Here is a 27,403-nt window from a genome sequence, read left to right on the forward strand (position 1 = left end):
ATAAACGACACTTTAAAGGATTTGCTGGCTCCCTTTGGCCCAGATAGTAATGATTAAAGGGGAAGCACAGGTCGGTGCAAACACTTCCCTAAGCTACTCATTAACTATATTTGTTATTAGGTTGTATTTGACTCTTATTGACCCCTTTTGCAGTTTTCTTGGCAAAGAAACTGTAGTGGTTTGCCATTTCCTTCTCCAGATCATTTGACAGATGAGGAAACTGAGGCCAACAGGGTACAGTGACTTACCCAGGGTCACAAGGCTAGAGACTGCCACCGTATTTGAACTCAGATCTTCCTGACTACAGCTCTTAACTGTCCCCAAACCACATATCATCTGAACAAACCCGTAGGTTGAGCTGGCTTCTGGCTGGGCATCCAAGCTAGCCGCCAGCAAGTGCCCAAGACTCCAGGGCTAAGGGCTGGGAGCGGCTTAAAGATCACTCCCCGCTTTCCCTCCTCCCAGTCCAGGAGTCGGCCTCTGATTGGATGATCTTCTTTTCAACTGATTCCAATCTGCTTGTCCTGCTGGGGGTGGAAAAGCAGCGGAGCAGTGTCTGGGGAAAAGCCTCAGCCGAAGGGTTAAAACGTGGAAGTTTTTTTGTTCTGGGATACTCCTCCTTGTGCCTGGCCGGCCTCGGAGCGAGAGGTGAAGCCAATCTTCGATTAGGCAGTGCGGCCAGCCACGGCGGCATTGGGTGAGTTATTTGGAGAAAGGCGAAAACTTTTCCTGATTTCTTCTGGAACGGTGCTGGGGTGGAGGAGCCTGGGGCCGCTTTGGGTCCCGTGAGGCTGGAAATAGCCTCGGGCGCGAAGAGGGAAGGGGCCCTGCCTCGCCTCTCTCCCGCCCCAGCGGCTCCCAACGAAGACCTCCTGGGCTGGCCCTGGGGGCTGGGAGGCGGTGGATATCCTGCCCGCACACCCAAGCTCCCTCACCTGGGGAGGCCAGCTCCTCGGGTAGGAAAGGGCATTCTGCCTCTTCTGGTCGTCTCTGTCCCTCGGCTTTTAACCCTTTGTGCTTTTCCTTACACCCACCGGTCCTGGGGGCGCCGCGGGACTGAGGGTGCTGGGAGCAAACTGAAGCCTGCTTTACTAAGTCCTCGCTGGGCCTGCCACTCTACCTCTCCCATCCTGGTCCCCAAGTGTCGCCACGCTCTCCTGCCCCTCTACCACCTCCCCTGGCCCCTCTCCGTCTATTCAGCCCGCTCCCCTCGTCTCCCACTCATCTTATTCCTCCTTACGCTGTTCTCTGCTAATTCTCCCCCCCTCCCCCCTCTCCAGCTCTCCAACTCCCCCTTCCACCGCCCCCCTCACCTCCGATTCTCCGGCTCTTGTTCCCTTCCCCCTCTCCAGCCCATGCCCCCTTGTTCCGGGACCTCCGGCGGCCCTAACTCGTTCTCCTCTCGGCCTTAGGCTCAGTCAGTCCCGCTTTCCCCGTGAAGGTAAGGGCCAGATGGGTAACTGGGACTCGGACCCAAAGTAGTGAACTTGCCCTGCCCTGCAGCCTGGGTCCAGGTAGCCTGGGTGGGGCTGGGAGGGCAGGGAGGGAGACTGACGCCCGGAGCAGCCGCCGGGCTGGCTGACCTGGGCTGCTTGGAGGGAGAGTTTTGTGGGGATGAGCCCGGGAGAGCGGGCGGTTAAGGCTTAAAACGTGGATGTTTTCTGGGGTGGGGGAAGGGTGGGGCTGCGGCCACTGCACTGTGTCCCTGGATGCCTTCCCCTGGCCCCTCACTGCAGAGCTCGGCCGGCTGGGTGGCCTTGCTCCTTGTCCCCCAGCCTTGCCCAGCCTCCTTTTGTTTCGTCCTTTTGCCTCAGGCCCGGCCAGCTGCGACCCTGCTCATGGCTGAGCCGCTGATCTCCACCACCACCACCCTCGACCCCCGCGCAGGGCACGCCTGAGATTGGCCTGGCCCCTTCTCGGAGGACTCCCCAGGCTTGAGCGTGCACCGCAGATCCTAGTCCAAACTGGGAGTCCCCAGGGCCTTTGGGGTGGGGGACAAGAGCGAAGAACGCAGCAGCCTCCTGCTCTGGCTCCAGGGTCCCAAGCCATCCTTCTTTCCATGTCTCTGGTTCTCAGGAAAGATCGATTGTACAAATTCTCAGGAAGGAGATGGGGAAGCTCCCTCACCCCAGGCTGAGTGCTGAGGAGGCATGTTGGAGAGGAGACTCAGTAGAACCAGGATGATGCAAAATAGAGACCTCAGAGGAGAAAACCCTGTCCTGGTGGGGGGCTCTCCTTAGGTCCTCATCAAATATTCCTATATGGAGCTGTGAAGGTGTCTCGTTTCTTAGGACTTCATCCAGGTGACAATGAATTCGCTTTTCAAGGCTTTGGGTTTAAGAACTGAGTTCTGAGGCAGCTAAGTGACTCATTGTATAGAGAGCCAGGGCTGTAGTTCAAATTTGGCCTCAGACACTTTCTAGCTGTGTGATCCTGGGCAAGTCACTTAACCCCAATCCCCTAATCCTTACCATTCTTCTGCCTAGGAACAGATTATCAATTCTAAGGCAGAAGGTAAGGGTTTAAAGAAAAAAGAATTAGATTCCCTTGTTTGAGAAGCACCCATTTGTGGCTTCTAGAGCTCTCTGACCAGTGTCAGGATGCCAGTATTCTAACTACTGCCTGACTTTGAGCCAAGATTTTGTTTTGGAAATATCGTTCCTTTCTAAGATCCTCCCATTCATTTACTATGAGAGATATAATGGGAGTTGTACCCTAGAAAGGTACTTTTCTGAAATGGTATCCCTGAATTGATCAGAGTTGGACTGAGAGGGATGTACAATCAGCCACTGAAGGTCAGTGTTCTGGGAGGAAATATGTGGCTGGTTTTCATCTTGTTAGTTTTTTATCATAAGAAGAAAAAGAGGGGAACCCTTTAAAAATATGAAGAAAAATTTTAAAGGTGAAATATTTCCCTGCAATAATAATATCAATTCGAATGCAGTAGCATTAGCACAAAGTAGCATCTGGGCCAGAAGTGGCAATGCACTCAGATATATTCCTTGCAGAAATTTTTTTTTCATCATCTCTCTAAATATATCTGCCATAATTGAAGCATCAGTTTTTGCAAAGTCCCTAACTCTCTGGAATTCAAAGAAGTAGGTCGACCCATCCGGGACAATCTTGTCAATGCTCAATGCAAACACCTTTTTTAAAAAAATGCATGGGTATTCTTGGTCACCATGAGAGTAACCAAATGTTGAAGATTTCCCTTTCTCCCCCTCATCTCCCTTGTTTCCATCCAGAATGGTTCTCTAGGAAAATGAAAAATGTGTTTAATATACCTTTCCTCAATTCCAGAGTTAATGGTTGGATTTTTATCCCTCTGGGGTGGATACTCTCAGCCCTGATTTCACTTTTCCCTTTAGACTGATATGGCGCCTTTCTGAATTACTGACATTTACAAATAGCATTTGATTGTGCTCCTCCAACCCACACCAGGCATTGTAGGGATTTCGTGTGTGAATTCCAGCACAGACCAGCTCTTTATGAGGCTAATAAACAACACAGATCTTAGAGATGATTCATTTCAACCTCCTCATTTTTCATATGAGGAAACTGAGGTCCAGATGGGTTGAAGTGACTTGGCTGTCATATTGCTCCTCAGGAGCCAAGATTCAACCTATTCCTTGCCTCCTAGTAAACTCTCCACTCCAGGATATTATTGCCTCCAGCAGAGATCCTTAGATTTTTGTGTGTTCTTTCCTTTTGGCAGTCTAGTGAAAATCTGTAGATTCCTTCTCTTTGTTTTAGGATTACAAAAGAAAGCAATTATATTTAAAGTACAGTTACCAGAATTTTAAAAATTCATGGACCTCAGGAAATCTCAAGAAACCACCATACAGCCTACCTTAGGGGTCTTTGGACCTCAGGTCAAGATCTCCCTGACCTAGGGAAAAGATGATTGGTTACTTGGTCAGGTGACCTACCTACACTTAAGGTTCCTTGTTTATACATAGGAAGTGCTAAAGATATGCTTAGAAGCACTTGAAAAAAATAAGCTTTGCACAAATGTAAATTATAAAGGATTATTTTTAGTTTGACCACAGGTTAACATTTATGAGTCTAGTAAGAAATATTTACATTTTCCATTCATTCATTGAAGTAGGAAGTTAAAGTCCAAAGAATTGAATTAAAATGTTTTCTTTGCTAAAGTGAACAGTATGAAATTTAAAATATGCTAACTGAAGTAAATTGTGAACTTGGAGGCCATTCACCTTAAGGACATCAGTGACGAATAAATAATGGGATTTTACAAATGAAATCTATCTAAGCAAGTCTCTTGAATTAGGATTCCAAATGGAATACTTTTTAATACCTTAGTCCATTTAGTTTCCTCTCATTTTTTTGGCGGTCATTATTTTTGTTATGTTGTTGCCTACAGTATAAATTAAGTTCTTCTTCAGAAGATTCCAAAGAAGTTGTATTTTCAACCTAAAACACATTCTGAATAAATAAAAATTACAATACTTTGTTAAGAAAGTCTTGTTAAAATGGTAATAGCTAGAATTATTTCATAGGATTATTGTGAGGTATAAGAAATGCTCTCATTTTCTTTGACAACTTAATGTTGCTATTTTTATAGAAGAATAATGACTAACTTTCTAAAGTATAAATATACGAACCTCTTCTCTCTTTTACTACTCTAGCTTGTGGGACAGGAAATGGGTCACTTTTTAAAACAGGCTGCCTTCACCTTGAACACAATCCTAACACTTGGTTTTCAGAATAGAACGTGGGCCCCTTCTGGGGAACAATTGAACCATAACATAATAAAACATAGCAGGGAGAATTCACTATAAAACTAACTGGCCCATTGCCCATTCAAAGAGAAGAAAATGCACACTCACATGATAATCTAGTGGGTGCTGAGTGAATAGTTTTATATCTTGCTTTGGTCATACTCTATACTGAACTGGATTGGGAACATAATCCATCCAAACTGGCCCATTTTGTGTGCCTCTTTTGTCTCTTTACTTCCATGAACTCATCAGAGGGGACCACCAATGTGCTGAGGGATCTTCCAGGCATTCTTGTCACAAGTCCTCTCTCCCCCAAGTGACCTATCTCTTCTTTCTCTTACATTTCTTTGATGACATCTTGATGACTCCTGTTCTGTGCAGCCTCTCATTGGTTGTATGTTACTATCTGCTCCACCCACCCTGCCCCTCTCCATTGCCCTTTGTGGGATAGTCCTTTGTAATTCCTTGTAAAAAGTGATAGAGGGGGCAGAGATCATGGTGTCTGATCCTGTCATTTTACAGATGGGAGAGTAGAATCAGAAGCTGGGCTTCCTGTTTCCCACATTGGTGCCCTGTGTACTAGATGCATAGGTCCCCCGGGTTTTTTGTGTGCTGGCTGTTTCTTCTATAAAGCAGGGTACTCGGCCCTCCTCTCTATCTCATAGGATTGGGGGGGGGGGGAACGTTCTCATATTTTGGGACAACTTAATGTTTTGACAAATACATGGCAACCCACAGAATTTTAGAGTTGAGAAGGACTTTAGTGGGTTAAATCTACAGGTAGCATGATGTATTTGTCGTAGCCCTTTTGAGTTTTTTAAGCTTCTGCCTTGGGACATTGCACTTCTGTCACCTTTGAGGCACTGAACTTAATCTAGGAAAGTGTATTTCAGGACTTTTAGTCATTCACCCCCTTTGGCACTCTGATGAAACCTGTGGATTCTTGCTCAGAGCCATGTTTATAAATGCATGAAATAAAGCACATAGAATTACAAAGAAATCAATTATTGAAATAGTTATGAAAACTTAAATATTTAAAAAAACAAAGTTAATAGACTTCCTATTAAGAACCTCTACTTTTCACTAAGGAATATTTGACTTATTAAAATGAAAACTCACATGAAAACAAATTGGGATACTCAAGTGAGATTTGAATTTTCAGTAATTTGGCAAATCAGTTTCCAGCTGGCCTAGTCTACAAAAATCATTTGGGGGAGAGAAGAACCTCGTGAAGCTTTGTAACCAAAAAGGTATTCATTCTGAAATGGAAAACTACACTAGGGAGGCATCTAAGATGTAGCAGAGAATTTTAGCACTGAAATCATCCTGTCTTCATGGCCCTAGATTACCAAAGGTAGGTTAGCTAGGTTAATGATGTGCTATGGTCACACAACTAACTACTCAAAGAGAACAGTGCTGGCAAGCAGATCTCTTAGCACAAGACCACCAAAATCTCCATATTCTGTGCAGTGGACTTTGACACCAGAACCAGATTTTCTCAGGGGGAAAAATATCCTCTAAGTGAGCCAGTTGGTGGCAGGAGGTTTAGACTCGAAGTGCCTGAGGGACTTGGTTGTTTCTTCCCTAGACTTACTTTATAACTCTTGGATTATATATACATTGAGGTAAAACCGGCTGGAAGGGCTCAGGGTCTATTTCAACTTTATTAAACTTCTGCTTAAGTGCTTATTAGACTAATGTACTATTCAGTTATGTCACAAAGTCATATCTGTGAAAGTTTGCATCCATGTAAGATCAGCAAACTGGGTTGATTGTTTTAGATTCCAGTGACCACTAATATAATTAAAACAGATGGTTACAGAAGAAAAGGAAGGGGGTAGCTAGGTGGCTCGGTAGATACGAGCACCAGGCCCAGATGGGAGGTGCCGGGTTCAAATATGACCTCAGAAACTTCCTAGCTGTGTGACCCTGGGCAAGTAAACCTCATTGCCTAGCCAGTACCACTCTTCTATCTTAGAACCAATACATAGTATTGATTCTAAATGGAAGGAAAGTAAGGATTTTAAAAAAGAAGAAAAGGAAATATCTTAATTTGGATATGTAGGTAAAATATACACGTGTCTGTGTGCCACCTATATTCAAATAATGAAGAAAAGGAAAAAGAATATTTCATTAGTGTTTGTGGCTATAAAATCGCTGAATTGACTTGACAGATTTAGAGAAGGTCCAAGAAGTTCACATTGAACTTTGGGGGTAGGACTTCCTGGCATCAGATCATAAAATGATGTTGTTTCTTGTTATCTCTGCTGTGCAGATGAAATATATATATATATATATATATATATATATATATATATATATATAGAGAGAGAGAGAGAGAGAGAGAGAGAGAGAGAGAGAGAGAGAGAGAGAGAGAGAGAGAGAGAGAGAGAGAGAGAGAGAGAGAACCGTTTTAGATGGTAGCTCAGAGGCCACCATCCACTGGGTCAGGCTAGATGGGAAGCCCCCCTCTCCTCCTGGCCTCAACAAGTGGAAACATAGTAAGCCTACCAGACTTAGATCAGTTGGCAGATCTGAAAAATGACCTTTTGGAGATAAAGTGGAAATAAACAGTTCTTTACTTTACCAAAGCCACCAACAGCATTCTGATGTGCTAACACCCTAAATATAATTATCAGTCATCTCCAAAAGAAACCACCAGATTAAGATTACTTGGGGTAGCCTCCAAGGCACCATTCCTAATTCTTGGATTATCCTACATTGTTAGGTATCTGATGGAATGATTCCTACCTTCAGTATTTTGGGTAGGCTCATGGTCAGGTTTACTTAGTCTTTAAGCACCTAAAGGAATTTAGGGTTTCCTTATACTAGGCTGTAGTATCCACTGTCATCTACAGAAAAGCCAATAGACTTTGCCTCGAAAAAGGTGCAATGTTTTAGTGTTAAATTGAGAATAAAACCTGTAGGGGTATGTGTAAGATACAAGTCTGTGTGATTGATGTTAATGAGGTTGAATGATTAAAGTGAATGGAATGGTAGGGATGAGTTAGTGTTTTGTTTTTTTTAAACCCTTACTTTCTGTCTTAGTACCAATTCTAAGACAGAAGAGCAGCAGGGGCTAGACAATTGGGGTTAAGTGACTTGCCCAGGGTCACACAGCTAGGAAGTATCTGAAGTGAGATTTGAACCCAAGACTCACCCCCCACTCCCAGGCCTGGCACTCTAGCCACTGTACTGCCTAGCTGGGTGTAGAGAAGGAAAGTATTCCTGATGCTTTCTTGGGGGAAGATTTGGGGCAGGAAGGAGAAGGGACTGGCTTTCCTAGAAGAACTTAAGAAGATCATGCCAAGGTAGGAAGACATGGGGTAGGGGCAGAGTCTGGGCCCAGAAGATGACCAGCCTCACCAAATTCTCAGGGACTCAAAACTAGGTTGGCTGCAAGATGCTACATTTTTCATTTAGAGCAACAAGGCCCTACCTAACTGCCATTGGAAGGACTGTTCATCAAGATGAAATCCCCAGTCCTTGAATATTACAGTAAGGCCAGGGAATGGAGATTTTAGGATTCATTATATCTTCCTCCTTTTGGCATCCCTCATTTGGGGTACAGTATAACAAATACAATCACTTTTCTGTGATTCTGTGATAGAGTGAAACCTTTTTTTCCTCTTCCCTGTTACATTTGGAAACAAAGGTGCTGCTCCTGGGTAAAGTTAACAAAAGGGAAAGGAAGTGGATTCATTAAGAATATATATCCTAAAGCCAAGTCAAACTGTCCAAGATAGACTTGTCCTTATACAGTCCAATACGATTTGTGAAGTGCCCTGTAGAACCATACCAAGACTCCACAAAACATGCCCAGGGCATCAGCAGCCATTCTCGAGGTTGGTTCTTTTTCTCTGCTTTCCCCCAGCTTACCAAATAGCTACTCCCCATGTCCTCACTCCTTAAAACATACTATATTATGGGGCAGCTACCTATGTAGCACAGTGGATAGGGTGCCAGTCTGGAGGACCTAGGTTCAAATTTGGCCTCAGATACTTCCTGGCTGTGTGATCCTGGGCAAGTAACTTAATTCTCAATTATTTTAGCCCTTACCATTCTTAGAATTGATACTAAGGCAGAAGGTAAGAGCTTAAAAAACAAAACAAAAAACCTCAAACACACTATTTAATCTCCATTCCCCTTCTGCTTTCTGCTCTGCCTCCCTTTCCTTCTCTGTTTCTTGTATCTTTCACCATATAGGACAAGAACCCACCCCCCTTTTGGGAAATGGCCTTAACTGTACAGTTGAGAAAGCAGTTTTTTTTCACTCCTGAGGTGTGGGAGTGAAGTTTGGAGTGAAAAAGGGCAGAGAGAGCAGCGGGAAAAGTATGTGATTCCAGAAAGAGACCAGGACTAAAGAAAACCTAGGTGAGCCAAGATAAGCAGTGATGGCTTAGGACAATGGAAGAGGCTCTCTGCTTCCTTCCCTCATTTATGGAAATCTACTCAAGAGTTTCACCACTGCCCTGAATGGAAGGAAGGTCGGGGCAGAGATAGGATGAAGAATTCCCATTTTAAACTGCAAACTTGAATCAGCAAGCTCTAGCTTATTAGTCCTGATTTCCTTTTAAATTTTCCTCTTAAATACTGGTCTTTATTATAGATACTTTGTTTAATTAGGAATGGAAGGAAGGAAAAAATAGAATGAGGGTGTAAATACCTGGAACATAGAAGCAGAAAGAAGCTGTAGCAGGCATCATTATATTTTCCCTAAAACGTTCCTAGGCTGTATTTAAAAACCTGCCTCTGCTGCAAGGCTAGAATGAATGAAGGGCATGAACTTTGAATTGAGAGTAATTGGAGATTGCTGTGGAATGGAGAGCAAATGACATTACATCATAATCTGGCTTCTTTGGCTATCTGTGGATTTCAGTGATATGAGTATTCCCTCTAGCTGTGCAGATTGCTGTCCATCCACAGCTTCTCCTCTGTTTGACTCCTGTCTGTGTCAGATGAGGATATGAGGCCAACAGGGTTAAGTGACTTGCCTAGGGTCACATAGCTAGGAAGTATCTGAGGCCAGATTTCAAGTTGGGAAGATATACACCCATGCATGCACACTGTGTTTCCCCTATTCATTATTGATGATATGCTACAGGCTATTTGGAAAAGCTCAGTCACCACTCTGTAACCAACTGTTCTTCTTCAATGACAGTGGCTCCACTCCTTCTGGATGCTAACATACCAGGACCTGATGTGCTGTACAAAGAAGTAGGAATGACCAAAAAGAAAACTTGGATCAGATCAAGCACACACAGAGGGAGTCTGTGCTGGAGGTGACACAATGTCAAGGGTGTTAAGAGATCCATTTTCAAAATCTGAAAGGAGAAAATACCCAACGACTGGGAAAAAACACAGCCGGTATCAGGACCAGCCCACCTGCCTTTCAGATCGTATGTTTTTTTAATTCCTTCTTTATGCCTCTTCCCTTCCTAATTTCTTTTGGTACTTGGATCCTGTAGGTTGGACCATGGGTCTCTTAATTGCCTTAGGCTCATTCTTTGGAAACTATAGTGCCCCAGTTCGATAGAGAATGCTAGAATAAAACTCATTTATTCTATTACCAGGTGTCTGTGCCCATCTGTTGTCCCTTATTCTCCCCATCTTTTTCTAGTCTTATGTGTCTCTGAGATCTTTTGAAGTCCCTTTTTGGTTGCTGGATACCTCTGGTGGTGAATTTCATAGTGTACTGGTCCTGAAGCTCTTCATTGCCCTTTAAGTCACTTCAAGATTGAATTCTTTTAAGGTGTTTTATGGCATCACAACAATGTGTTTAAAAAAAGGGGTGGGGTGGGACCTTGTTAGCACGGAGCAGCTTGGAGCCATTAAAATTACTATAGGATTTTCCTAGTCAGTCCTGAGCCCTGCTCTTCATCCTTCTATATCTCAGCCTGACTTCAAAGAGCTATGCCTTCCTCTGGGAATCCTAACCCAAATCATATAAAGGTTCAGTCCACTTGTTTTTTCCTATGTAGATTACTAGGCTGATGACTTGAGGCACCATGGATCTCTGTGTAATTCTATACCCAAACAGAAGCTACTGCCCTCCCCAGAACCTGCTATAAATAAAAGGTCACTTTTTGTTTTGTTTACCCTATACAAATGGCCCTTCCTTCTGGTCAGGAATCCTGACTCCTTCCCCATAAACCTGCACCCACCCCCAAATTCCTACATATTCTCAATTTGGGAATGAACTAAGGGCAAATCTGAATGGAAAAGATCTTCCAAATCTATATAGTCTGAACACTAAAGAGGAGTGTACTCATTACTGGAAGGGCAGGAGGAGAGGAAGGAGAAGCAGGAAACATATAAATGAACTAAATCAAGTAAGAATGGATGCTTTATTTCCCATTATGCTTACTGAAGGACTGTTCTGAATATTGTCTCTTTAGTTCTAGGGTAAAGTATTTAGATACTGTTTGATCATTCAAGAAGCATTTATAAAAATGTTTATTTTTATGTGTGTTGGGCACTAAGAAAAGCAAAATCTTGCATGGCTGGATCTAAATATGAAAGGAAGCCAAGGGTTTTAAGACAAAGAGGTCAGGAGGAAGAGCTCTCCAGGCAAAGGTAGAGGGACAGGGATTTCGTATAGAATAAACCATAAAAATATTCTGGTAAACATCACATCCTGGAAAGGTACATAGCTTTTGTACATTATTATTTGCCTACTTGGCCCTGAGTTTGTTAGCCAGCCAACATTTAATACCTTTTGGTAAAATGAGAGCAATTGGGCTATATAAGGAAGGGTAACCTAGTAGGAAGGCTAAAGAAAATAGGTGTAGGCTAAATTAGGTTACCCTTATTCAGTAAACATTCTTCTAGAGAGTAGAAATCCTTCCTAGCTGTCAGAGAAGATTATTAAATATTGTAGGAATGTGAAGGAACATTATAGAATCCCCTTCCCAGAATAAGAGTATATATTGCCTTCTGCTATACATATAATTTTATTTAAAAAATAAACTAAAATCCATTAAGCCAAATAGAGGGGAAAAGATAGTTGGTAACTCTTAGGTCCTGAATCAGGATGTTGGCTGTGGGAGAAATGAAGAATGTTACAGAGATGGGGCAGGTAGTGCCAACGTGTGAAGGTGGTGAAGGAGAAGGAAGGTGCTGACTGGAAAGAGTACAGTGCCATCTTTTCAATTTAGAAAACACTAAGTACTGGTTTCCTATAAGGCATAGTCCTGGGCACTGTAGTATGCCCCTCCACTCCCCCTACCCCCCCCCCCCCCAAGCCATTACTTTCTACTGGGGGTGGAGTGATTTGAGGTCGATATTGGTAGGAAGGGGGAAAAAAAGAGTCTAACAGTACTCTAGGAAAATTGGGATGAGAGAAAGGATACCTTGGGGATAAACTTCGAGGAGGAGTCCTGAAGGATGTCTTAAATGTCATACTAAGTAGTCTGTGTTATTTGAGACAACAGGGAGCTGCTGAAAGTTTTGAACAGAAGAATGGCATTTCTACTCTGACTCATGTCTTAAATTATTTGGACTTTGTAGGGAAGATGAATAAGGAAACCTGTTACAACAGGGGAAGTTGGAAAGAGGAACAGGTTTTAGGAGAAAGTAGATGACAATCTCAGTTTGGGCCATATTTTTTCGTATGGTGCCAGTGGCAGAATTGCAAATGAGATTTTTTCTACCTAGGGAAAGGAAGAAAAGGTGTCCTCTGAGTTTAGGGATAGGGACAGTGGGAAGAGACAGAGACAGTTGTGTAAGAGATGTGGGAAGAGAGAAGAACCCCATGAAATATCTGGTAGCTTCCTATTTTAATTCATTGTCCTTGTCAACTAAGTGCTAATTTTTTATACCCTTCCCTTCTTTTTTTCTTTTTAAACCCTTACCTTCCTTCCGTCTTGGAGTCAATACTGTGTATTGGCTCCAAGGCAGAAGAGTGGTAAGGGCTAGGCAATGGGGGTCAAGTGATTTGCCCAGGGTCACACAGCTGGGAACCAAGTATCAATTCTAAGACAGAAGAGTGGCTAGGGAATCAGGGTTAAGTGACTTGCTCAGGATCACATAGCTAGGAAGAAGCTGAAACCAGATTTGAAACTAAGTGCTAATTAAAAGTACAGGTGGGCAGCTAGGCTGCTTAGTGGTTAGAGAGCACCAATTGCCTAGCCCTTATCAGCCCTTGGAACAGATATAGAAAGTAAGGATTTTTAAAAAGTGTATAGATAGCTAGGTCCAGGAGTACCATGACCTATCCCTTCCACTATCACCATGCCTTCCCCCAAACAAAAGTGATCTTGGAGCATTCACTTCTCCCTGATGCTAGGGTTAGCCCAGGCAAGGGCTCACTTGCCTTATTGTAGTAAGGAACTAGTCATTAGGACATACAGATGGAAATCTTTGTTCAGTGGGCAGCTAGAGATGATATCAGGAAAGGATAAACAGGTTTGAGAATCATTTACATAGAAAGGATAATTGAAGCTATTAGAATGGATCTGATTACATTAAATGGAAGAAAAAGCACAAAATAAAATAAATCCTAGGTCTGCTCACTCACTGTGTCAATAACATAAAATGGAAAAAAGCTTTGAAAAGGTTTAGAAAAACCAACCCACAAAGATCTTGAAAAGTGTTTGATATATTCTCTTGCCTAAATATTCCAATAAATATTCTCTACTGCACCTGAAAATGCTCAGTCTTTCTTAGCCCACTTTTCCTGTTGCAGTTCTATCTTGCCTAACAAAATTATGATGTCTCTTCAGTAGCTAATTCATTATCTACTAGTAACTTCAGTGCTTAAGAGGCACATTCTCAGGTAGGTGACACAGTGAATGAGCACCAGATCTGGAATCTGAAGGTCCTTAGTACAAATCTGGCTTTAGATATTTCCTACTTGTGTAACTGGGTAAGTCACAGCACTTGAATTACCTTATTTGCCTGCCATTGCCCTTCTGTCTTAAAGTTGTTAGTAAGACAAGAAAGTAAGGGTTTAGAGGAAGGAAAAAAGGAGAGGTATATTCTACAGCAGAGCAAACTGAGGCCCAATGAAGTAACTCATCCAAAGACATACGTTAGTAAGTGTAGAATTGGGATTTAAACCCAAGCCCACTGACGCAAAAGCCACACAATACTTCCTCTCTCCTAGACACAACCCAGCTTTTGCCTCTTTGCTCAGACCTCTGGTCCTTGTGTCTTCCTGGTTCTTGTTTGCCTACCTCCTGCTCTGAGTCTTGCTGTTAATGTATGCCCAGAATAGGAGAAAAGATTGTAGATTTAGAGGCAAAAGGGATCTTTAACACCCTCTATTATCATCATGTTCAACCCTTTCATTTTATAGATGAGGAAACTCAAAGAGAATGACTTTTCCAAGGTCATACTGGTGTTAAAACCAAGATTCATCAAACGCATATCATCAGAGCAGAGAGGTTCATGTCTCCTGACTACATGTTCAATGTATTTCTATTCTATCATATTGCCTCTCTGTCAGGTTATAATCTTAGCATTATAAACTCCTCAAGGAGAAAGACAGTGACTTATTCCTTTTTATTCTCAGTAGCTAATTCGGTGCCCTCTACCAGGCAGACACCAATACATGATTTTTAATGATAGCAGTTTTGCAAATTCCATTTTGTCATATGGAGGAAATGTAATGATACCCAATATTTATTCTAAGATAGAAGGTAAGGATTTTTTTTTTTTACAGATGATGTTTGAGGTTAGATTTGAACTCAGATCTTCCTGACTATCCACTGTACCACCTGGCTTCCTTTTTCTCATGCATGGCTATTTTAAATAGATTCACACCTACATACTGCAGTGTACCCTTTGGGAAATGGCTGCTCTTCCAGTGAACATACTTAAAGAAAATGAGAAATGGACTAATTCAATAATTATTTATGTTACTTAGATTTTTCAAACATCTGTTGAACTTCTACTCTATGTGGGTGTATACGAGGAGGAGAAACAAGATTCATTCCAACTCCAGGGTAGATATCAGCCACCATATACCATGTGCTTTTCAGAGATCTTGGCGGGGAGGGGTGCTTTTTAGTTATTCACTCAACAATGATAAATGTGGGATGAGTATCAAGCTTGTCTCATGAGAAGTGTCTGCATGTGGATCCGAGCTGTGCCTAGCCATAGACACAGTATTGTGTAATTAGAAATCTTGAATCCTTGAACTATATTACCCAGCATCCCACTCTCCTTAGGAGTTTGTCACCTGATCCATCAAGGTCACATATTGCTTATACAGCCTTTTCTTCCATTTTGCCTTTGTCAATTGTCACATAGATCATGGATGGACTTCATCAACCTGGTTAACAACCTTTGGAAAATTTAATGACTTAAGAATTTAAATTGATTGTCTTCAGACATGATTTTTAGGTATTTAGTAGCATCAACAGCTCTGACTGATCATTTTGCCTGCCTTTCCTTTGTAACAAGAAGTAAAGGGTCCATTTAGTAGCTAAAGTGAAGTGCTGTAGCACTGTTAAATTCCCCATCTCCGCATTTATAAAAATGTAATGGATGAGGGGGGCAGTTGGGTGGCTCAGTGGATTGAGAGCCAGGCCTAGAGACAGGAGGTCCTAGGTTCAAATCTGGTCTCAGACACTTCCTAGCTGTGTGACCCTGGGCAAGTCACTTAACCCCCATTGCCTAGCCCATATCACTCTTCTGCCTTGGAACCAATACACAGTATTGATTCCAAGATGGAAAGTAAAGGTTTTTATTTAAAGTAATAATAATAATAATAATAATAATAAAGTAATGGATGAGACATATAACAATCTCATACCAGAGGAGCTAGAAAGGTTTTCCGAGGGCTGTGGTACCCCTGGATGGCTCACAAGAGGGAGAATTTCCCATGAAGTCTAAGTAGCTTCTGGATGATTTGTAACTCTTCAGGTTACTCTACCCTTCCACCAGAACGATTTAGATTCTTGGTGACATTTTAGACCCTAAAAAGGTTTTCATCAGCAGTACAGAGAATTGTGTTTTTTCTGGGCTCCTCTGCCAAATTTTGGAATGATGGCAGTAATAAATTTTGTTAAAAATATCTCAGCCAAGGTTGAAAGATTTGCTAGATCTGTAGAACTTGACCAGTATCCATGAGTTCAAAGGTTTTTTTAAATGTCACACAGCAGGTGGCTATATAGAGAGACTCATGTGAAACCTATATGATAGTGGGTTTGTTTGCTAGTGTCATTTAACTGGACTATTGGGAATTTTGGTACTTTCTTTGAATGTGCATTACCTACTGTACTACTGCTTTATGAAGCTGTTACTTTGTAAAAATCATTTACACTGACACCGTGGATCATGGCCAAGTTAAAAAGGAAATGGATCTCATTTTGGGTGTGGAACCTTTGTATTTTATCTCTCTTTGGGTGATACAGTGTGTCACTGATTATAAGCTATATTTTTGATTTTTAAAACATTTTAATTTTTTTTCCTTGTATATGCAATACAGTATTTGAGTTTTTTTCTTATTTTTTGAACTCGAAGCACATGTTATCAGTATTAAGAAGTTTTGGGGGGGATAGGATAAGTTTAAATAGTACATTAGCTCTGATGTCAATGCATACCCAAAAGCTTTAGACTATGGAAACCTGCTGTTCATTGTTTAAAAAAATGGGACTTTGCTAATGATTCTGTCTGATTCCAGGAGAAGGGAATACAAAAAGGGCCACTGCACAGTGCCAAAGAAGCACAAAGCTAACCTGCATAGTGCCAATTGAGCACAAGGTCAAAGGGACCAACAAATCCCAGTGGGATTGGTGAGATTTTAGCCAAGACAAAAGAACTTGAACTTGTTTGGGGTTTGAGGTTGTGGCTGTTTGACATATGTCAGAGGCAGGTTTTCCCCATCCCACATTCTATCAAGTACCTCACTTTGGCTGCCATCCTGGCTCCAGTATCCCTGAGAGAAAAGGTAAAATCAGACGAAGGAATGCTATTTCCCAATTTGCTACTAAAATCCAGTCCCTTTTCTGTCTTTCATAATGTGGCAAACTTTTTGTAGTCCTGGCTGCTGATTGGTTAAGTGCATAATTGCTACTACAGGCTTGTGGGACATATATCACTTTAATTTGGCTCTGATTCAAGGATTTGTTATGGGTTTATTTTTCCTTACTTAGAATTTTTACACATAAGACTTTGACATTTTATATTTCATCCACGAGTTATTTTTTCTCTTTTATTTGGATTTATTTTTGTTTTTGATTTCTTTTGACAATTGATTCATATACCTCATAACTCAGCCATGTATCCCTGTGTGATCTCTTGTGTTTGTCAATATCCTTCTCATGGAGGAATGTAATATTATCCTATAATGCAAAGTTCAAATTATTTTGAGAGTAATTTTAGGATAAGAAACTTGCTACCTCCCCAAATTCAGAAAGTGAATTGTTTGGAGAAGGTACCATGAAGATGCCTGTAGACACCACATGCTATGCCAGAAGATCCAGAGTGAACTTTAGGATGTGGTTAATTGAACTGTGTGGGGGTGAATGCAATTGTTTTGAATGTATACTCTTATGCCAAAGGGGACTGCCTCCTAATTGGCTTTTTCATCAAATATAGCAATTATTGGTTTTGTTCTTTTTCTCTTTTATTTCCTTTTATCCCCAAATTATTGTAATTTCCCTTTAGAAACTGCAGTATTGTATATACCTTCAGTAAAAAAATCTTTAGAGTTTTAAGTTGATTATGTTTAAAATAATCCCTTGGGGAGACTGGTCTCCCAAATGATCACAGGAAGGAATGTGTAATTAGAAATCTTGAACTCTTGAACTATATTACCCAACACTCCACTCTCCTTCTGTCATTACATACTGACATAGGCAGGATATAAATTCTCCCTTTTTCTACCTAGCTTCCTCTTTCCTTCTTGTCGAGGCTTTGGTGGAGCAGGCCCTTTTGAGCAGGTAGATTAGCTTGGTCATGTGGTTTTATTTTGTTAGGTAATTACCTTTTTATTCCTTTACTTCTTGTGATTATTAATAAATCTTACAAAATGTAATATTTAGAGCTATTGTATATTAATTTAAATTTTTACAATATCCAGTCGGCCAGTTAGGACATGCCTGATGTTGGGCCCTACAGTACAAACTACAACTCTGCATGATGACTGTCTGTAAATAACAGTTTACTGAAAAAAAGAGGGGATCTGCCAAGCATAGGTTTTGCTAACTCCTTCCTTTGCCTGTTTGTATCTTCCACCACTCTTTTTCCAAGTTCTCCATCCTTTACCTGCTTTCTATATAACACCTTGGAGTTTATAAAGCACACTCAAAGAGAATCTGTTCTATCCTGATGACAACCCTGAGAGGCAGGAGGGACTGGTCCCATTTTTGGAGCTGAGGAAACATTAGTTCTTAAATGTGATGTGATTTGTCCAAAGGTCACACAGCTAGTTAACAAAGAATCAGGACTTCAGTCTGGATAACATGTTGGGGATTTTTTTAGGAGTCATTAATTGCTTTTAAAAACAAATTATAATTTAGATGTTTGACTTTAAAATGATCCTTATTCAATGACTATTCAATGAGATATCGAGGGGTTTAGCTGAGGACATCCTGACCAGTTCGCTATATAACTGGTCCATGGCCCAGGCTCCTATTTTTTGGATTAGAAAGAAGAAAGGAAACTGAGAATTAAGGTTGGATTATCTTCTAAAGAATTATCTTAAACTTTTCTCTCTTCTTCACCCCCATAGCCAAATCAGTTGCCAAACCTTTACCATTTCTTCAATATGTCATGGTTCCAACCCCTTTTTCAACTCACCTGGCTGCCACCTTAGTTCAGACCCTCATCATTCCCCATTAAGAGGCAAGTACATTCCTTTTAGTAAAATCCTTTTTCTGGTGTAATTTATAAGGGCACATTTAATTTTGGGGGGAAACCCCTACAAAATGAGAGAAGACTAAGCTCATTGGGTAGCTCAGACAAGGGAATATCTTCTAATATCTAGGATAGGGCCAGTCCTGAGCACAGCCCACTACTCCATCCAGTAGGCCAGGATTCCTCTTTGGCTGCCAAGGTTTAGCCTTTTGCCCAGTTCAATTCAGCAGTCACTGGTTAATTAAGCCCGTAAGATACACTAGAACACTATGGTTCTCTGCCCCCAGACTTTAGACTCTGGCTAAAAAAAAAAATAGTAGAGGCTAGCTGGGAGGAAGATGCTGGAAGTGGCCATGCTGCCCTTTTTTTCATAAAAATCTAGATGGCTCCAAAGGAGCAAGGTGTAAGGTGAAATTTCTAAACTGCAGAGTGAGAATACCAGGTTTCAGACTGCTTTCTTTGCAATGCAATATGGGAATTTTTAAGTGCATTCATTAGTGGGCTAATCTGCTTGTTAGTATATGAAGTTAACTAGAATCTGATTCAATATTGAGCAAATATGCTACACATTTTTTAAATGTGCATATTTTTTCCTCTAGGAACTTGATATTAAACCTAGAACTTTGCCTTTTCTTTGTATCCCCAGTTCTTTGCACTGGGCCTAGTACCTAGTCCCTGAAATGACTACTGATTGATAAGGAATTTCCATGTAAAAGGAAGGAAAAAGACTTCCTTTTTATGGGAAATAGTTTGAGAACCTTGGATTTGAATGACTTGGAATAAAGGAGGAGACTACTGGAAGGGAGAGAAAGGAACCTAGAATTTAAAGCTAGCTGGGACTTTGTAATATAGTCTGGGAGGTGACTCAGTGGATTGAGAGCCTAGCCTAGAGACAGGAGGTCCTGGGTTCAAATCCAGCCTTAGATACTTCCTAGTTGTGTGACCCTGGGCAAGTTACTTAACCCTCATTGACTAGCCCTTCCCACTCTTCTACCTTGGAACCAAAACGGTAGAGGTAAGAGTTAAGGAGAGAAAAGATAGGCTTTCCCCCAAAAAACAATTTAGGATATCACCTACCCTATTTCCCTCCCTCCTCATCTATCCTCTTTCCTGAATATCTTGTTGATTCATTTGGATAGCTCCCTTCCTTTTTTGTTATTTTTTAGTCATTCATGCCCCTGCCTGGAGTTTTCTTAGCAAAGCTAATGGAGTGGTTTGCCATTTTCTTCTCCAGTTTATTTTACTGATGAGAAAACTGAGGCAAGCAGGATTAAATGACTTGCCCAAGGTCATACAGTTAATAAATATCTAAGGCTAGATTTGAACTCAGGTCTTCCTGACTCCAGGCCCAACACTCATTACACCTCTTTTCTGTCCCCAGTTGTCCTGCAGTTATTGTCTCTTCCCTTCTCTCAAATTTGTGTCCCTTTGTTTATTTTTTTAAAGGGCTTTGAATCCTATCTTTTTGTTCTCTTTTATTTACAGTATAAAATAAGATGATGCTACTCCTTCCCCACTTTTTTGCCCAGGTGAAATAGTCCAGGAGATGTCTGATGTTGTAGTTCTCCTGGATTCATGCAATTATATTTTGGCCCAGATTGGGAATCAAACTCCTAACATGTGAGTTTCTAGTTCGTTGATGAGGCACTGGACCATGTTCTGTTTACACAAAAAGAAATCTGAAACAGCAGTTTATTGTGGACAGTTAGTTGCTGAGCACTGTTTTCTGAGTGGTGAAGCTTTGTATTCTAAGTACCCAGCATTTTCTGTTGACCTTCTCTCTATACCCTCTTTCTCCAGAATTTTTGGATGTGACAGTCTTATTTTAAAAACACCCATGAACTCTGGTCTGAAGACTGGCTTGGGTTCTCTCAGAAAAGTCAGAAGCTTTGTTTGACAGGATTTTTTCAGTTTAGTTACTGAATAAATGAATGAAGTTACTAATCATCTACTCTGCCTAAAAAGCACTGCAGGATACAAAGAGAAAAAAGCCACCCCTGCTCTTCTCTGGAAGCTCCTGTTCGAATAAAAGGGAGATAACCCACAGAAGAGGATTATCTACGTGCCAGATGCCAAAGACCCAGTGGTCTGTCTGTCTGTTAGGGTGCAAAGGCCACAAGGAATAGCTGTATTCATCATTAATGACATTTCCATTGATAAAACCAAATGACAATTCTAAGGACTGGGATTTCAGGAGCTGTGGCTCCTAAGGAGAAGGTAGAGCCCTGGCTAGGGCACTGACTGTTTCCTCTTTGTGGCAGAGACAGACTCCAAAACTCAGTAAATCCTCCTGGTCACTTTCCTGTTTGAGCTAAATTTTTGTAGCTCAAGAGTCTCATTATCCCCACATTGTTGGCCCAAAGGATGAGCTGAACCTTTCAAAAGGTTTTCCCCTCATTGGATTGACTTTGTTAAAGTGATCTGGTACCAATAATGGTTAATCCAAGGTGGTGGGGCCTCCTGGGGAGTGGGAGTTTTCAGCCCAAAGTTCTAAGAACTCCCTTTTTGGGTATGCTGAGAGTGATGTTGAAAACACACAGAACTGCCTTTGGGCAATGGCTTCTCTCAGCAAGTCAACCTGAGTGAATGGGATAGCCAAAGAACTGTTAAACATCTTCCCCAAAACACTGAGTCAATTTTCCTTGGAGGGGCCACCTGTTAAGTCAAGTTTACTGAATGGAATTGGGTATAAATGGTCAGCTAATTTTCCCACTGGTTCCTTTGGTTTTCAAAGAACTTCTTTCGCTACTGAACACTGGCAGTTGTAGTAAGAATAGAGATGACCCATGTTTTCAGTTAGGAATCCCACCTGGTGAATCAGCTAGTTAGAATGTAAGAATTCTCCATTCTTTGGACTTGGACCTTTGTGTTCTTTAGCAATGAAATCGAGACTCATGTGAGAGGCCTCAAGTAAAGCAAAAATTGGAGAGAGCAAAAGAAATCAGGAATATCAGGCTTACAGAGCAAGCAGAGCTGGTAGTGTTTGTGTCCTCACCTAGAAAGACCCAGCCTACAGCAGATCTGCCATACCTGTGGGCAGAGTCCGCAGGGAGTGGATATTTATTTATCTGTTGCCTTCCACTGACTTTCTCTGCATTTTGGCCTTATCTATGACTGCTACTAACCAACGAGAGCCTAACAGTTCATTCCGCTAACCTAAAAAACCTAAAAAGGGCTAAGCTGCTCCCTGGGTGCCAAACTCCCCGGCATGAGGCTCTGTCGTCCTCAAGGGCTGGACCAGCACTGAACATGCCCTAGCCGGTGTAGACTGGCAGGCAATAAGCCGGCTCCCTGGGTGATCTTGATGTTCTCCGGCTCTCATTTCCACACGAGCCCATAGTGGTCTGGGGAAGGGCAACTTCCTCTCAGCCAGACAAGCCCTAGGGGAGGACGAGCTGGGTCTAACACCGCTGTTAGCGGCCACCTAGGCACTTGGCCTTCCCAAAGAACCCACTGGGAGAAGTTCGATAGATGTTTGAAGAACGCAGGTATGTGGAGCCTGTGGCGACCCAGCCTGGCCCGTTGGGGAGGAGCCCTAGAGTTGGCTGCTTTAGAGATGGGACTTCCTTAGCTGCCAGCCCACCTCGGGTGTGGGAGGGAGAGTGCTCTTTCTTCTCCCTTGCTTTCAAGAGCTCCGCGGGATGGGGTCTTGTAAACCCTGGGGAGGGGGAGGAGGAGGAAAATTCTAGGTGGGATGCTGAGGGGAAGAAGGAAGGGAGCGGCCACCGACACCCAGCCCCAAGGAAACAAGCGTTTATTTAGGGCCTACTATGTGAGGGGCAGCCAGGTAGCCCAATGGATAGACCGCCAGGTCTGGAGGCGGTTAATCCCGGGTTCAAATGTGGTATCAGACGGGTCTTAGCTGTGTGTGACCTTAAACAAGTCACTTTACCCTGACCGCTCTATTCTCTTCGAATCTAAGGCAGAAGAGAAGGGTTGGGGGCGGGGCTACTGTGAGCTAAAAAGGGCCTTTGATCCTCTGGAATCCTCATTTTTCCGTTGAGTGGCAGAGAGAGGAGAGGAAGGAGATGGATGGGTGTGGTGGAGAGAAGAGGCGGGAGAATGATGGGCGGCTCCTCTGCCCCAATGAGAGTCCACGGCCCCGCCCCTTGTCCGTTGGGTCCCACCTTCTATGGACTGCTCCCAGTCAGCTGACCCTGAGGACTGGCTCCCTCCCTCCAGTCCATCTCCGCGCGCTCCATCTTTGCTCTCCTCCTTATTAAGTGGTCCCCACAAGACTGCAGGACTCTGAAGCCCCAAGAGGTTAAGCGGCCACCCTAGCGCACCCTGCTAGGAAGAGGCCCCATCAAGATGCGATTCCAGGTCCTAGGGCTCCAAACCCTTCTCTCTGAGCCAGTCCCTGTCAGAACTAGGTGGGGTTGAGAGAGGGAGCCTAGCCTGGCCCTTTCACGGACAGATGAGGAAACTGAGCCCCAGGAGGGACACCCATGGCCTGGCCAAGGTCACTGGGCGACCCAGGCAGGACTTGAACCCAGGGCCTTGGCCCCAGCCTTGTCTGCACAGACTACCATTGCAAAGTTTGCCAATGAATTAAACTGGCAGTGACTTAGTTTATTGTGTATTTCCATTTTTAATGAGTCTTTTTGCTGAGCCAAAGCACAGGGGGCCCATGAGAAGTTTTCAGGGAGAGAACACTTATCACCTGTCTGCCCTATATTCCTCTTTTTAAAAGGGAAAAAAAAATCAGGTGTGATATTTGTTTCTTTTTCAAAGGCCTGTAATCCATTCACATGCTTCAACTTTTCTTTACTGCTCTGATAGGTCTCCTTTAAAATCCATGAGAAGATCTCAACAGAATCGAAATTGCTGCATGAAAATTATGAGGAGGACCTAATGAAGGATGCAAGTGTGGCTAAATGTGGAGGCAGTGTCAGGGTCCTCCCCCTCCTCCACCCTCGGAGTCTTCCATTCTTCTGCAATCCCAGAGGTCAGCAAAATGCAATTTCAGAGGAAAGCCCTTGTGAAAGAAGAAGCACCAGCTTGGTTTCTAAGGATAACTAACTACCAGGCAATGCATTAACTACAATGGACATCTGTTCTGAAGAAGAAAATTCTGTATTATCCAAAGGACTGGACAAGTATGCTTTTAAAACAGATTCTTTAGTCAAATAAGGACTGGACAAACATCAGAATGTTTGTGAGCAGTCGAAGAGTAAAAAAATGGCAGTTTGTACATTTGTTTGCCACTTGCTTTTTACTAAGCCTCATGTTTTTTTGGGATCCCCTTGATAATCATATTATGAGCCATGTGAAGTCCTACTCATACAGATACCTCATAAATAGTTACAGCTTTGTGAACGATAGCCTGTCCCTCCGGCACAACTTGGAAGGGGCGGCTAGCTTCCAATACTTGATTAATCATGAGGAGAAATGTAGAGCACAAGATGTCCTTCTTTTGCTCTTCGTAAAGACGTCTCCTGAAAACCGCTATCGCCGAGACGCCATTAGAAAAACATGGGGTAATGATAGATACGTTCGTTCTCAGCTGAATGCCAACATTAAGACTCTCTTTGCTTTAGGAAGTCCTAATAACCCTCAGAAATCTGAGAGAGAGAGGCTGCAACATGAGCTTTTTTTAGAAGATCAAGAGTATAATGATTTAATTCAGCAAAACTTCACTGATACTTTCTACAATCTTACTCTAAAATTGCTTTTGCAGTTCAGATGGGTCAACATGCACTGTGCACATGCCAAATTTGTTATGTCAGCAGATGATGACATATTTATTCACATGCCAAATCTCATTGAATATCTTCGAAGTTTAGAGCAAATTGGTGTTCAAGATTTTTGGGTAGGACGAGTTCATAGAGGGTCTCCTCCCGTAAGGGATAAGAACAGCAAATATTATGTCCCGTATGAAATGTATCATTGGCCTTCATACCCAGACTACACAGCCGGAGCTGCCTATGTGATCTCCAGTGATGTAGCGGCCAAGGTATATGAAGCATCACAAACACTTAATTCGAGTCTTTACATAGATGATGTGTTCATGGGTCTGTGTGCCAACAAAATGAATATTGTACCCCAGCATCATGTATTTTTTTCTGGGGAAGGAAAAGCTCCCTATCATCCCTGTATTTTTGAAAAAATGATAACATCTCATGGACATTTGCAAGACCTTCAGTACCTATGGAAGGCAGCAACAGATTATAAAGTCAAGACAATTTCTAAAAGCTTTTTGGGTCATATATACTGTAGAATGGTTAAAATATTGCTTCTTTGTAAACCAAAATATGTGGACACCTATCCTTGTAAAGCAGCATTCTACTAATAGTACTTGAATATTGTCTCAAATGTCACTGAGCCAAACCTGAAAGAAAACTTTTCAATGTTTATCCAAATCCACAGTGAATACGGTAAGCAAAGAAATGTTTTGAAAGCTAAGCCAATCAGAACATTTCTTTGATTAAAAAAAAAATCCAACTCTACAACTTCTATTTTTTTAGTAGCCTAAAATTTTAAATTTCAACTCAAGGAATTTAAGACTTGTGGAATGAAATCCTCACTTTGTGCCCCATGTATATTTTAAAGTACAGAGAGTTCTTAGTTACTTTTTAAAAAATTCTTGGTATTAACTTTAACTTGGAACAGTCCATGTAATAGTGAAATACATCTTAAAATAAGAGTACTTTAAGGTTGGGGAGGTAAATGAACTTGGAAAATACCGATCACAGGGGAGTTGTCAATGAAGACCTAATAGATCTGGTCATTAAAAAAAAAAGATTTAGAAGGGGAAAAAAAAGGTAAGCATTATTTAAATATGGGCAAAATAATTTTCGTTTGACATCCATGTAGTAATAATCTCTAAATAGCGTTAGGCTAGTTTATATAATCTACTGACTTTTACCCCTAAAACTATATAAGAAAGGAGCATGTTTTTTATAATATCCTAATCTGTGCTTTTCAAAATTTAAGTATGTTTGAATTGGAATAGGAAGAAATATAAATATATTGCAAAAAATGGCCTGCTTGCCCACTAAACCCTTCCTTTTCTAGGGTAAAATTACAGTATATTCTCATTTCAGTAAGATTTCATTTTAGTGACATATTTTGAATTGATAACTTAAAAGTTCTTTTATCAAAACAGGTATGACTTGGGAAATAGGTATTCTTTAAAAAGAAATGCTTTGGGTTATGTTCAGATGGATTACTTTTAAAATACTGGTATGGTAGAAAACTAGTGGAAATTTTTCAAAAGGAAAGGGTAGCTACATGTAAAGGAAGTCTCTTATTTTCCCCATGTAAATCATGTTTAAAAGATTTTGTATTTATACATTAATCTTAAAAAGGAAAAAAAATTACGGAGGTAGAAATTTGCTAATGCAAATTTAGATTCAATTGAATTTCACAAAAGTTTAGCATTAAATCTTCCTCCTTACATCAAAACTATTGTCAATAGTGGACTTCACTTTTTCAGTATTTCAAGCTTGAGGGCAAAATGGAGTGATGGCTCTTATTTTGATAGAAAGTTAGTTTCCAAAAGTAGGTTCTACAGAAAATGTAAGACTATAACTAAAGGAGTAAAGGTATGAAAATTACATCCTAATTCAACAAGAGTTGCCTAATGATGCACCCTCCCTTGGTTTTTAAAAAGCAGGGATAAAAATAAATGTGAATTAATTTCCTGCTTAATCTGCTGCAAAGGGAATATTCACAGGTCAAAATGTTTTCTCCAAAATGAGAACAACAGTGTGGACTCATTCTGAATTGGCCTTAACAGACATAGCTGCAGAAAAGGCCCATTCTCAATTGTTAAACTATTTCACCAATAGAATGTAGTCTGAAATAAACAAAAATAAACTCCCTTTCTATATACCTGGCTTATTATGTACTTAATTTAGCTGTTTACATGCAGATAAGTCTGTTTTTCTAGACCCTGAAGTAAGGCTTGTTTACATTGCTCAGACAGTAATTAGTTTACTTAAGCCAATGTTGAACTAAATGACAGTTAAAAGAATATAACAATTATAGATAGGTTCCTGGTAGCTCTACAATACAGTAGGACTTTTAATATCATTAGATTTATGTTTTCCTTGCCATTTTAAATACTGCAAATGATACCTAACTATTTTAATAAAGATGGGTTGATACTTTATGATCACTTCCCCCTAGTTGGTGATTGATGATATCCCTTTAACTTTTAGATATATGCTAGAGTCATTTGTAATTCGTAGTTATTTAAATTCACTGTTGGATAAAAATACTAATATTGCTCTGACCTTTGAAATGCTCTGGTGTTTACAGCAGGTCTGTTTGTTTAAACAGTTATTTATTTGCTTTAAAAGGACTCTCGTGATTTTTTTTTGTTTTGTTTTGTGGTTTTTTTCATTATTATTCTTGCTTTAAAATAGAAGTGAAACTTAAACATTTGAGTTTAAAGGAAATATGACGGCACTCATTCTTAAGAATGGAGTTGCTAGAAACTTTCTTAGTTGTTAGTATTTACAAATAAAAGGATTCCAACCTTTTTAAAAGGAAGGAAATAAAACCTGCTGGTGCTCTAATGCAGGGCTGTTATGGTATGAATTTTATCATTATATAAATTTTAAAAATCAGCCTGGATGGTCGCTTGAGTAGAAGTTTTGAGATGATTGCACAGAGTGTTATTGCCATAAATTGTTTTTACCTCTGGTTATTTTTGAATCTTTTTCTTTATTGCTGATTTTATACAAAAATGTTCAATATTTATATTCTTCAAATTTTGCTATGATATTGTAACAGAGAACTGCAGTGTATAGTGTTTTATTTGTTTGTTTTGTTTTGATTTTAGTAAATCTTTCTAGCATTTCCAATAAATACTTTTGAAATTGGCACCAGCTTGTAAAGAGTTCTAA

General features: G+C 41.2%; 2 protein-coding genes across 10 annotated transcripts in view; one reads left to right on the plus strand and one right to left on the minus strand.

The window, feature by feature from the left end:
- MCF2L2 (MCF.2 cell line derived transforming sequence-like 2) overlaps positions 1-27,403 on the minus strand; it is a 306,817-nt gene that overhangs the window by 123,815 nt on the left and 155,599 nt on the right. The window lies entirely within an intron of this gene.
- B3GNT5 (UDP-GlcNAc:betaGal beta-1,3-N-acetylglucosaminyltransferase 5) lies at positions 255-27,382 on the plus strand. 9 transcript variants are annotated; one of them, XM_007502009.3, is made up of 4 exons: positions 508-697; positions 8,949-9,116; positions 9,904-10,141; positions 23,331-24,992. In XM_007502009.3, the coding sequence occupies exon 4, from the start codon at positions 23,701-23,703 to the stop codon at positions 24,838-24,840; it is 1,140 nt and encodes a 379-aa protein (XP_007502071.1). In that variant the 5' UTR covers positions 508-697; positions 8,949-9,116; positions 9,904-10,141; positions 23,331-23,700; the 3' UTR covers positions 24,841-24,992. The 9 variants fall into 9 exon arrangements, 8 of the variants coding, with proteins under 8 accessions (XP_007502070.1, XP_007502071.1, XP_056664440.1 ...); XM_007502008.3 differs by lacking the exon at positions 8,949-9,116 and having other exon boundaries at positions 507-697; positions 23,331-27,382; XM_056808462.1 differs by lacking the exons at positions 508-697; positions 8,949-9,116 and adding an exon at positions 817-956.

The sequence above is a fragment of the Monodelphis domestica genome, chromosome 8 (genome assembly GCF_027887165.1).
Source record: "Monodelphis domestica isolate mMonDom1 chromosome 8, mMonDom1.pri, whole genome shotgun sequence".
Taxonomy (NCBI): Eukaryota; Metazoa; Chordata; class Mammalia; order Didelphimorphia; family Didelphidae; genus Monodelphis; species Monodelphis domestica.

Excerpts from the sequence above, each read along its gene's own strand:
- B3GNT5 (XM_007502008.3), top strand. The coding sequence starts at position 23,701 with ATGTTTGTGAGCAGTCGAAGAGTAAAAAAATGGCAGTTTGTACATTTG.